Source organism: Bactrocera latifrons, unplaced genomic scaffold, assembly GCF_001853355.1.
Source record: "Bactrocera latifrons isolate USDA-ARS-PBARC rearing strain unplaced genomic scaffold, ASM185335v1 scaffold_20, whole genome shotgun sequence".
Lineage (NCBI taxonomy): Eukaryota > Metazoa > Arthropoda > Insecta > Diptera > Tephritidae > Bactrocera > Bactrocera latifrons.
Window position 1 is genome coordinate 235578 of NW_017535519.1, and position 12207 is coordinate 247784.

A 12207-nucleotide genomic window follows, 5' to 3' on the forward strand; every position below is an offset into this window, starting at 1 on the left:
GTATGGGGTCATGTGCTTTCGAAGTGTATGCCAAATGTGTAGGTATACAAATTTGAGACCATATCTTTCAGGATGATGGATTTTTCCGACACATTTTTTGGCGGGGTTTTGAAATTGTCAGTCGATTAACGACCTATTTAAAATTTCTACGAATTCAAAAGTGTTCTAACGGAGTTTCAGCGGTTTAGAGCAAGTTTTAGGATGCGAATATAATAATATATTTCGGTCCCGGCTATATAATTTATACTTTTACTTTTTACTTCGTTAATTTTTTGTATAATTTAAAATAAACTTTTGATTTCTGAACTACTAGCAACATTCAATGGAAGGTAGTATACCCGAAGAGTTAGACGAAAAAGTGCGACACACTTTTGAAAAGGTTTGTAAATTAGAGTGTCAAATTCAAAATTAAATTTTTCGCACTAGGAAATAGGTTTGGATTGAAAATTGAAAACATATTGGACGAATCACCAAGCAAATTAACAAAAAAAATTCAAAGATTTTCTAAAAGATCTCACTTTATATGCTCCCACACACCTTTTGCATTTACATATTTACTAGACATTAGATCGCGTAAATTCAATCATAGATTTCCATTTAGAATTTGAAGCTAGTACATATAAAAACCAATTCTTTCGGCGCTTTTTCACTTTTCACCTCACGCACGAAGCATTAAAATATAATTTATTAAATATACACCATAATAGAGTTTTTAACACTTCGTAGTCCTTTTGTAAGAGATTTCACATACTTTTTCGACATTATTTTCCTGTGCTTCGAGAACTCATCTCAATACCGATTTTAATTTCCCAGCCTTATTGAAATGAAATGTTATCTACCTGGTTTTCACTAATTATTTCCTCATACTTGTATAGTTTACCTTGCACGCCAAAAAAGCTGCCGGCGAAGCATCGAAACAAGCTCTAGAAGTCTCCAAGCAGGCCGCGGGCGTAAGTAAGCACACCTTCGACGACTTAACCTATGTCAGCAAGTCAACGATTGGTGATTTAACGAAGACAGCCAAAGAAGCTGCCACCAAAAAGGGCATAATAAAAGTGGATGATCAATCGCAATTAGTGGGGCAACAACAAATCGCCACACAAAAACAAATGCAGAGTTCCGGTGGCAATTTCTTTTCATCCATTGGCACTGATTTCAATGGACTGGCCTCATCGACATCCACCATGTTTTCCGGCATGTTCGGTGGCAAGAGTGAGTGCATTGATTAGACTGCATATATAAATAGATAGTGTTCTTCATAGACTCCAATATATTTGTAGAAAATCAGCAAAGGCAGCAGCAACCACCGCACCCACAATACAGCAGCGGCAGTTTGCAGCAAAAAGCCAAGTCAGGCATCAATTTCGATCCCTTTCCCAGTCGCAAAGGTCTGGTGGAACGCACACCACTTATCAAACATTCCGGTCCGGGGCAGACGCAGGAAGACATAACGCGCCAACAAAATCAGGAGCGTTCACACAGTAATACGGAAAATCAGGCTTTCCTGAAGGATGTCACCTCGCAGGTTTTGGCTGGCGAAGGTGTGGGCTGGTTGAAGATGAATCGTTTTAAGAAACTTATGGAAGATGAGTCGTATCGCACGCTGGTGCTTAGTAAACTCAATAAGACGCTGGACAAGAAAATCATGCCTGATGATCATATAGACGATGTGGTAAATTTGAGCGACTATATTGCTTATCGTCTAACTGTAAACATAACTTTTTCCGTTTGCTTCACAGTGCGTACCCAAACCGGTTTGGAAAGGTATGCTGAAATGCTTGCAGGCGGTGACTGTTGGATTTGAGGCGTCTTTTTCGAACTTCGGCCTTGGCGGCATGGCTTCGATATTTCAAATGATGGAAATCGCACACACACATTACTGGAGCAAGGAACTGAATGAAACTACCGACATGTCTTCAAGTTTGTTATCCAGTCATGCGACAAGTCCTATGGGCAGTCGTGAGAATTTGCGTTCACCCTCCAGTCCCATGGATTCGCATTCCGGTTTGGGCAGTGAGTGGGCTTCACCACAAGAGTCGCGGAAAGGCTCTTCGCAAACTGATCGTGCCGGTCCAATGATTAATACAGCTGCAACCTCGGCGGCCGCCAGACGTATGTCATCTGCCGACAGTCAGGACGGACAGTCGACAACGGAAATGTTTAAGGATATGTTGGTGCAGAAACGCACAGCGCTGTTGAGCAAACTCACTTCGTTTGACTCAGACGTAAGTTTTCTGGGCTACTTTTATAGCTACACATGCTTTAAACTCTATGTTTTAAACTGTATGTCCTTTAATATGTGTAACGTATATTTATATATTGTTTTGCATGACTGCATTGTTTTTGTTGTACATTTGTTCACATTTTTGAATTCACACATAACCTTTCATATCACAATATTATTGCATGTTGTGGCAATTTTGGAAAGACTTAAAGAGATCGCAATGTATTAAATTTACAAGAGGTATGGCCAATATATTCTTTTCTAATAATTTTGTTTTTTTTTTTTTTTGAAATTACTGAGGTTTGGTAAAAATATCTCTATTGACACACAGAAAAATGCTAATTCCTAAATTGAGAAGCTTGCCTGGCTTAGACTCGTGCCGGGTCTTTTCCTCCCTCTTTCCCAAGCCTTCATGTTTGAAGCAAGACTATTTTTATGCCTGTATAAGATTGTGACATACTACGGCGGAAACCCAAGGAATAGTTAGATTTTACACCAAAAGCCTTCCTCCTCTTTGCTTAGATCTCATACTTACAGTCATTCAGGTGATCTGGCAGGAATATAAATAAAAAGGCTTAAGAAGATTTGTGATGTACTCAAAATACTTGGTCATGCAGGAAGTTTCTGACTTAGTAGTCTGTATGTGATCCTCACTTATGGACCTGTAACTTGAGTAAAAATTGAGATATCTCGATGAATCTTGGTATGTGCACTAAATTAAGATATGAAGTGTAATTTGTTACAGAGCATCGCAGTAGCAAGAGGCACTTGTGAACAAATTTTTTGAAAAAGTGGGCGTGACCACGCTCTCTAACAAGTTTAATGTACATATCTCCTAACCACTTAAACTACAACAAACTAATTTCCTGAGTACAATTCTTATAAGAACTTCTACCGACAGAGTGAAAATAGATGAAATCGGAGGATAACCCCAATCACTCCCCATATAACGGTACTGTTAAAAATTACTAAAAGCTCGCTAAATCAATAACTAAATATGCTAGAGACATACAAGTTTACCACCGAGATGGTATGAGAGCGCTTTATGGGAGCTGGTGTGAAAATTATCGTGGCAACGCCCAATTTTTGATGAATTGCCATACCTCAGGACTCGACCCCCCATTTTCGACAAAATTTAGTACGTGACATTCTTATTATATTCTTATCTCACGTTGGACGAAATTGGACAAAAACCACGCCTACTTTGCATATAACACAGTTGTAAGTCCACTTGATTCCTTCAGTTCGAGTACACAAATCAAGAAGCAAATAATAAAAAGGGATACAACTTTGCACGAATAATGTCTTTAGTGTACAACTGTAATTCAGGCATAATCGTTCTCTGACTGTGATATTGCTATACGTCGAATAATGTGTTGAATCGGACCTATACTTCTCTTAGTCCCCATATAATTCAAATAACGATTCTCGAACTTCCAGATGACTTTGTATCGCATATATCGACCAATATTTAAGTTATCTCAATGAAAATGAAAAAACCGGGATCGGTGACCATCTCGTTTTGGGCGCATTCACGGAACATGTGACGCGCTTGATGATCGTTCAGCTTAAATTCTTGCACGAGCTCGATTTTGTAAGACCGCAAACTAAGATCCTTCAGCAAAATCAGTCATAAAGTGGATGAGTTCAGCTCCAATTGTTGCGCGCGAAGGTTTTATTTTGGGTCTTCTTCAATACTGTACTCTAGCTATACGCTCTCTCTGTAGCTATAGCTCTACAGCTCTGTATCTATAGCTTTTTCATTGCGCACTGTACGGCGTCACCGAGGATGCACATTATCTACTGAAGATGGTGCGAGACCGACACCTGATTGCGCGAATAATCTACTCTGCTGGGCGCTTATGTCGACCAAATATTACACAATTTGTAAACGTTGTTTCGGAGTATGTCTGTTCGTTATGAAATGACACAAATTATTGAGTATAAACCAAGTAACAGCTGTCAAAAAGACTAACTCCGAAAAAAGCATTGCATCATTGAAAACCCGACATCGAAAACTAATATATTATTTTATATATGTACATACTGTCGCTTTCTAGTGGGTAGCTGTGATTACAACTCCTTCGCCATAAGAACGAGGTCTAAAAAAAATTCAGAACACTTCCGTTTACGTAGACGTGATTATTGTGGGAACAGGTTAAGAAAATTAAAGAAAGATTAATCAACATATTATTATATTAGACTTGGACTAAGTAGTTTAAGGAATAAAATTGTATATCCAAAATTGTTTACTTATAGCCTATATGCTTTCATACATCCCAGCTAGTTTAATAATGTATTTTTCGTCCACATACATATGTTTTGAGACTGCTTGTAGAATTATCATATAGTACATAACTGTGTGTAGATGCAATTGTTACGCGTTAGTTTGTTGTTAAACTCGAAACAAAGAATTGAAATGCGACTTGTTTTGTGGTATACATTCGTAGGGTGCCGGTTCCACAGGTGCTCTATCGGTTGTTAGTGATCTACTGCCAGGCGGTAGTTTGAATGTACGTATGCCCGCTAGTTGTCGTTCAACGGTATCCGATACCGAATATGAAAATGTAAGTAAAATTTCAAAAGTATCCAAAAAATAGTAAAATATTCAGTGTAATTTTTAAGTGATTTTTGCTAGATTGTGCAAGTGATGCAACAAATTTGAATGAAATGCAACCGAATCCTCCAACTTTTATCAATTCTTTTGTTTGAAGAAAACTTTTAAATTCGCATTAGACCAAATTGAAATTTCTAATTTACTCATTTTGCCTTGCACTTATATTCTTCATTCTTATTATATATATTATAAAATTTTTGGCATTCAAACGATTTCTTCGTTTATGTTCGCACGTCGTTTAGACTACAACCTCGAAGGATTCGAAACGAAGCTCTGGTAACATTTGGTCGGGCAAATCCACGCTAAGCGCCGGTTTTCGTTATACAGGCGGACATCTAATCAACACCTCTTCTTCGCCATCGCCGGATAGCCCAAGAGTCTACCTATTCGAAGGTTTAATTGGGAGAGACCGTTCGAATTTGTGGAACCAAATGCAATTCTGGGAGGATGCTTTTTTGGATGCAGTGAGCCAAGAGCGTGATATGATTGGTATGGATCAGGTGAGTCAACTTTTTTTGAATTTTTTATCGCTTAAGGTTTATGTTAACTGAAGAATGAAAAGGCCTAAAACTCTAAGAGCGATTTTTATCGGTTACATATAGTATATAAATACTAGAAATACACTCGGAATATTGTCATTTCTCTTTAGCGCTACAGATACTTAGTCTGGCCGTTCTTTCAACAAATGACCCCAACAGCGTGTCATTCAGCATTATTCCCCAGCTCCTTAAGCCTTAAACGCCTGGCGGTTCCTCCATGCACCTGATGGTTCCTCAAAAGACCATTTACGTTTTATTTCATAAAAAATTAAATTTAAATTTGTAAACTTTTTATCAACACTTACATGAATTAAATTGTAATAACGATGAAGATTCCAAATTTTCAGCATTAATTAATTATTATTACTTTCACAATAGTCACTTGAAAATACAACATATTCCTTGAAATTTTTTTTTCGATGCGCTCAAGTGGCAACTGAGTTAAAAGATAAGGGATATATCAAAGCAACATGTGACGTGATGTAATATTTAAAAATGCATTTTCATGCATGAAAATTTTACAAAAATGTAGTACTTCTTGAAGTCAGGCGTTTAAGGGTGAAATTTCTTAACATTCCTAATATTTTTTTCATCTTACTCATCTCTGTTAGATTGGTTCGATTTGATCTCAGATGTAAGTGCCCTGTGATGATCTCAACCACTAAAGCAATAAGCGGTATCCTTTTGGTCTATACACGAATCGCTTTAATTGCCACCTACTTCTCCAGATGCTCAGGAACTTACTGGTTTATACAGAACTCGTCCTTCGCTCTTAAATTACGTTTTGATTGAAAATTGGTTTAGTGAATCCTTTTTTTATAATCTCCATCCGCAAATAGCGCAAAACGGCTCTATAGCTCTTTTGTGTATCCAGGCCTAATTTCTTTCACTTAATATCTAAATTTATGATGCATGTAAAGTGCCTCGACTTCATTCGTAAAATTTTTATTATATGGTAGTAGTTTTCTCTTTGAACAGTTTGGGTATTCGCTCGAGAACATTAACTCAGACCTAAAAATTATTTCCAATATTTTATTCCGCTTTATTATTCGGTAAATTTTATGTAGGGACCCATCGAAATGATGGAACGCTACAAATCGTTGAGTGATGAGGAACGGAAACGCTTGGAGCACGACGAAGATCGGCTGCTCTCAACAATGTTATACAATCTCACCGCCATACTTGTAATGCTTGGCGTAAACAAAGAGGAGATACGACGCAAGATACGACGCCTCTTGGGTAAAAGTCACATTGGTTTGGTTTATTCCACCGAAGTGCATAATGTTGTAGACCAAATAAATAATCTCGTGAGTAGTTATACACATAATTACTGCGATTTAACTTAAAATTATGACGTGACCTTTTTACGTTACAGAATGGCAATGACATCGATCTGAAGCCGCTCGGTTCGAGACTGCTGCATCGTCAGAGTTTCACCGTGCATCCCGGTTCAGATAATAGCGGACCACTGCTCTTTATGGAAGTGCGCGACGACGGACTGGTGGTGCGCTCTGTCGACGGCACAATTGTCGAACGTTGGTTCTACGAGCGTCTGGTCAACATGACATATTCACCAAAAACTAAAGTGCTCTGCCTCTGGCGCCGCAATGGCGGACAGATACAGCTCAATCGCTTTTATACGCGCAAGGTGGGCTACGAATAATGAAATGTATTTATAAAGCAAAATGTTTTATGCATATTCATGTTTTTGTAATTGTATTATACAAAGCAGTGCAGAGAATTGTATAACTCTATCAAGGAGTCCATGGAACGCAGCGGTACGCCGAAGAATGTGCCGGAGTTGGGCGGTGAGTTTCCGGTACAGGATATGAACACCGGCGAGGGTGGCCTTTTGCAGGTGTGCTTAGAGGGTGTTGGTTTGTTGTTTGCCAACAGCAAGGTAAGTGAATTGATTTTCAATAGTGACAGATACCATCCTATATATATATATAGAGTATATTATTTGTTTGTCGAAATTCGCAAAAAATATCAAAATAATATAAGAAGTGCTAATTAGCATTAATGGTGTAAAAAGACTTTAGGTATTTGTGGGAAGATGTTTTAAATACATATTTAACCATTTCAAGTATTTTCCCGATAACTTTTCAGCCTCTTTTCAAAACTATTTTAATTGTTATGTTTTTGTGAGATTATTAAATTGTAAAGCTACGTCAATGAACAACTTTTTTTGTTACTTTTCATTATGCAACTTCATCAGATGAAATTTATTTTCTTCATTTACTTCTCTTTTAAAATCATACCTTTGTAAAATTGTGCAAATAAAATTATTATTATTGATTTTCTTTTTTTTTTTTTTGTGTAAAGCAAGGACCTACTCAATTTTCATTACAAATTTTACTGCAAGTGTTGATCAAAACTAAAATACAGCATTTAATTTATAAGAAAATGTCAATGTAGCCCCAAACTACGGTATAAGTACTTATTTGCTTTGTAGTATTTTATTTTTTAGTTGTAACAACATACATATTTCACATTTTTCATGAGTTTCAGTTGTAGTGATATGCATAATGTATTAATTACGCTTTTACAGTTAATTAAAGAATTAAAAACTCGCTTGACTCAAAGAAGTAAAACTAATTTTTTATAGCTTCGCAAAGACCTCACAATTTCAGGCAATAATAAGAAATATTAAGTACAAAATTCATTTACTGAGTTACCCAAAATCATTCCAAAACATATTCGTTGACATTATTTTTTTTTTAAATTATATGCGATATCATCTATAATTGTACAGCAGAAACTCTCATTAACAACTACAATAGCAAAATGTGCACTGAACGGGTATAAAAATTAGCATTCTGCTTTTGGGCAGTTCAATTTAACTTAACTCGTCTTATACATTTGTAGGAAATAAACCAAACTCAGTTTTATAACAGTTCTCGCAGCGACTACGGAATTTCATTGATAAGAAACAGTCATTAAACACTATTGTATTTGGAATTTATGCCAGTTATAAGTAAGTGAAGTCTGACATATCAGCAAACCACAATTTGGCTTCTGCTCTAATTAACAAATCGATAAATGGCAACCGAGAATTAAAGCTATCCGTAGCGCCTAAACTAAGTGCCATAAGCTTATGCAAGCCTTCAATAACTAGACTCTCAGTAGGTAACTCGGATAATATGATCAGTGAGATAGGTATAGAAGAAACGAAGCAGCAGACAAAGTGGCCCGATCAAGGCGGCTTTGAAACAATGGACCCTAGAGAAAAACCCCAGGTTTAGTTACAAAGTTACTTTGGGGTAGCGTTGATTGTGGACTTTTGCTTAGTCCTTCTACATGTAGTCAAAAAGGAACTTAGTAGTATGGTATTGTAGGGGACATCACAGGGCCCAACCTTTAATTTCCCCACTTCACAAATTGGGAAAAAAAGTAATGCGAATGCCTATGAGACGAAATATATTCCCCGGTTCGCAAAGTTCAAAATTAAGAGTCAATAAGCAGCTTTGGTGGAAAAAATTTAGGTATTTCACCATATCCACTGCTGGATAAGTTCGTTACGACACGGGAGCACAATAGATCTAATGCAGTAGCACAATAGGGCTGTCGCTTACTGTCTGACGCTCTTACCGCTCATTTTTCAAACAACCAAATGAAGTCTGGTAAAATAATTTTATAGAGTAGTTTTAACTCAGAACTTCCTTCAGAAAATGTGTCTGTTGAGCGAAATGTAATATTGCCACTGTTTGAAAATTTAAAATATACTTTTTGGTATTTTTTGTTATCAGATATTTCGGTACGATGATCTTACAACATCATCTTAGTACATATTTTTATCCGATTGTGCGATATACAACCCTATTTCTATTAACGAACACACACAATTCTTAAATTTTTTTCAAATTATAGTTTGCTGAGTTGCTTCGAAGATAATCATTTCAATATCTTTAAAGCTTCAATTACTCAACAAATTAATTAGCTTCATTGGTATAAGTTATATTCTCACTTAGCTCTGCGCTAAATTTTTGTCAATTACTTATCTATGTGTGTCCATAATATCTCAGAGTTCCTCCAACAATATTTATGACCTTAGCGCGGATTATTTAGAGATAATCAAATCAGCATATATTACCAGACAGTCTCAGTATTACTTTTTCTAGCGTTTGAAATATAAAAATAAATGTAGTTAACTAATTTTTTAATGATTAATCTCCACCCTGACTGCCACTGAAATCATTTCAAGTCGAAAGTCTTGCATTCGCATTTATTGATTACAACCCCCCCTTAAGATTGTCGTTCGTATAATATATTTATGTGTCGTTCTTCTCGATCAATTTCTTTTAACAATCATTTAAATAGTTTTAAGGATATTTTTAACATTTTAGTCTGCAACAGTCTGTTTTGTGCATCTGCCGCGTTCGAAGTTTATATGACCTGTATAGAATGTAACATACCACTTTCGAATGATTGCTTCTCTTGGCGCAGAGACAAGACAAATATAAGGTTTTTAATGCAAGTCTGATTTGTACTTCAAAATATATGGTAAACTAGTGGATCCGGCCACGCGTTGCTGTGGTATATATTTTATACTATTATTCATATCATAAACTATTCAATACAGTAAAAATTTTATTTACGAATAAAGGCGAAAACGTTTTTGTAGGTATAGGAATCCAAGGGTTTATAGGTGATATTTGTTTTTGAATATGTTCATACAAATAAATAACATTGGAAAAAATAACGAATTTAAGGCTGCTTTCTCAATGTCTGGTTACCAGCCTTTCTGTCCAGTTAATAGAGTTGTCCGCTTTTCATTTGCAGTTTTTATCTATGAATGCTTTTTACTATTCTATCTTCTAAGTTGGATCGAACTGTACACTGTGCGCTAAATTTTACTAAAATCGGTTCAGTAGTTTAGGAGTCCATCGCGAACAAACAACGTGACACGTAATTTTTAAATATAAAGATATGTAGATTCTTTTGGAAACTTAATGAATTTCTCAGCCTGCTTAATCGAGTAAAATTTTATGAAATACATTCACCCAGAAAGAAATGTTATAAACTGTTTGACTAATTCGTGATCTTATTCTATTATGAAAGTCGATACGAAATGAAGGATAGTATAAGTGGCCCAAGGGAAGGACAAGATGCCTGCAATCTATTTTTAGGCGTTAGCGAACAGATAATTTATAGCGAATAACAGCATGTTAGACAGTAGTACGAGTAGTAAAATGACCGGAAGCGGATTCACAAGTCAATAAGAGCTAGTTTTTATGAGGAAACTTTTGTCGCCGCAACTCTTGTACATTTTTTCAAGAGAGCAGAAGGAAAAGCCACTTTGCTACTTATTTTCAGGCAACACGTTTATAGCTGATTCACATACAACTTTCATATCTGCAGATATTTGCCTTCCTATTCATTTCAAGCGCAGCAAAGCAAAATGAAATGTTAAGCAACTCTTAAATTTCAACGTTTTGCCAAACCACAGTTGCAATTTTTATTTATTTAAATGGAAAGCCAAGCGCTCATTCTGACACACCCCATTGGGTATGTCTCTTTTTCTATACTAAAGCATGAATTGTCAAGCAAAGCGAGGAAAGTTTTATATGAATCGTAATTCCGCATTCCAACTCCATTTGAAATACCTTCCACGGTTGCGGTTGTTTTTGGTATGTTTATGCAAATGTGTGTATAAATATATTAGAAATATTTTGTGCATAAAATATTAGAAATATTTTAGAAAATAATACTCGGGCCCAGTTTTTCGTTTGAACATAGACAATGTCAGCAGTTAACTCCTGTGCGTTGACTGCTGAGGCAGAGATAATGAGATGTTTAACTCCTCTCTCACTGGAAGTGAGAGAACAATTGCTAAACGTCAAAATCACCTAAACTTTGACAGTTGATCGAGTTCAGGAGGTTTTGACGTTTAACAATTGGAAACGACCGATGGCCAGATTGAAATCTTAGCGAAAAAATACGTAAGCGGGGGGATTTGTTGCATCATTCAATACCACTTGTAAAAAATGTAAAACAGTGAAAATTAAATAAATTTGTGAAATTTAAAGGTATTTGATGAAAGGTTTTGTAATTTGAAGCATCATAGTATTATTTTCAATGGAAAATGATTAAAAACATTTAATGATTGAGAGCTAACAACCTTAAATCCTTTTATTGGGTATTGAAAGGTCAAAAGTCGGTTGTTTTAATATACTTTAAAAAAATTTAAATAGTTTCTCCATATAATAAATAACCACTATATAATAATTTTTATTCGAACTAAATGTTGGGTGTTTCAATTTAAAATGCCCAAAAATTCTTATTTTGCTCGATCTGGCCATAATGGAAAATGTTATAAAAAACGCTAATTTTGAGGCGCTCTCACACTGGAATAAGTTTAACATCCCTTTATTCCTGGCTGAGGTTTGACCTTGAAGTGAGCATAAACTTTGCAATAATTGCAAAGTGAAGCTCAATAGGTTGGATCAATGATCTAACTATGAAAATTGGGTATAGCTATAAATATCAAATTTTCACTTATTTTATTTTTAAGTACTTTTTTTTTAATTCACCATAAAACATTCTTGTACGTAGCTTGTTATAATTAAGCAATAAATTTACATTTACTTTTTTTACCCTCGAAATCTTATATATTTCACTTGTAGGAGCACATAAGAAAATTCATAAAAATTCATTTTTTAATAATTAATTTCTGTCTTATATACTTAAAAAAATCATATTATTGCAAAGCAAATAAAATAATTATAGATTGCTAGTGAATGTATTGAATGCTAAATACTAATTCATATCTATTATTTACGAATTTTAAATTTTATTTACTAACAGCTACTATAATATAATATTTG

At 35.5% G+C, this 12207-nt stretch overlaps 1 protein-coding gene across 2 annotated transcripts in view; it reads left to right on the top strand.

Annotated features, from left to right (window-relative positions):
• The window catches only part of LOC108968035 (MAP kinase-activating death domain protein), a 78035-nt gene that overhangs the window by 46409 nt on the left and 19419 nt on the right, over nucleotides 1-12207 (top strand). For both annotated transcript variants that reach the window (XM_018931780.1, XM_018931781.1), the window contains exons 12-19: nucleotides 876-1212; nucleotides 1281-1672; nucleotides 1740-2225; nucleotides 4675-4791; nucleotides 5084-5341; nucleotides 6448-6687; nucleotides 6756-7028; nucleotides 7113-7280. In XM_018931780.1, the coding sequence (XP_018787325.1) occupies nucleotides 876-1212; nucleotides 1281-1672; nucleotides 1740-2225; nucleotides 4675-4791; nucleotides 5084-5341; nucleotides 6448-6687; nucleotides 6756-7028; nucleotides 7113-7280 (2271 nt within the window). The remainder of the gene's footprint in view (nucleotides 1-875; nucleotides 1213-1280; nucleotides 1673-1739; nucleotides 2226-4674; nucleotides 4792-5083; nucleotides 5342-6447; nucleotides 6688-6755; nucleotides 7029-7112; nucleotides 7281-12207) is intronic.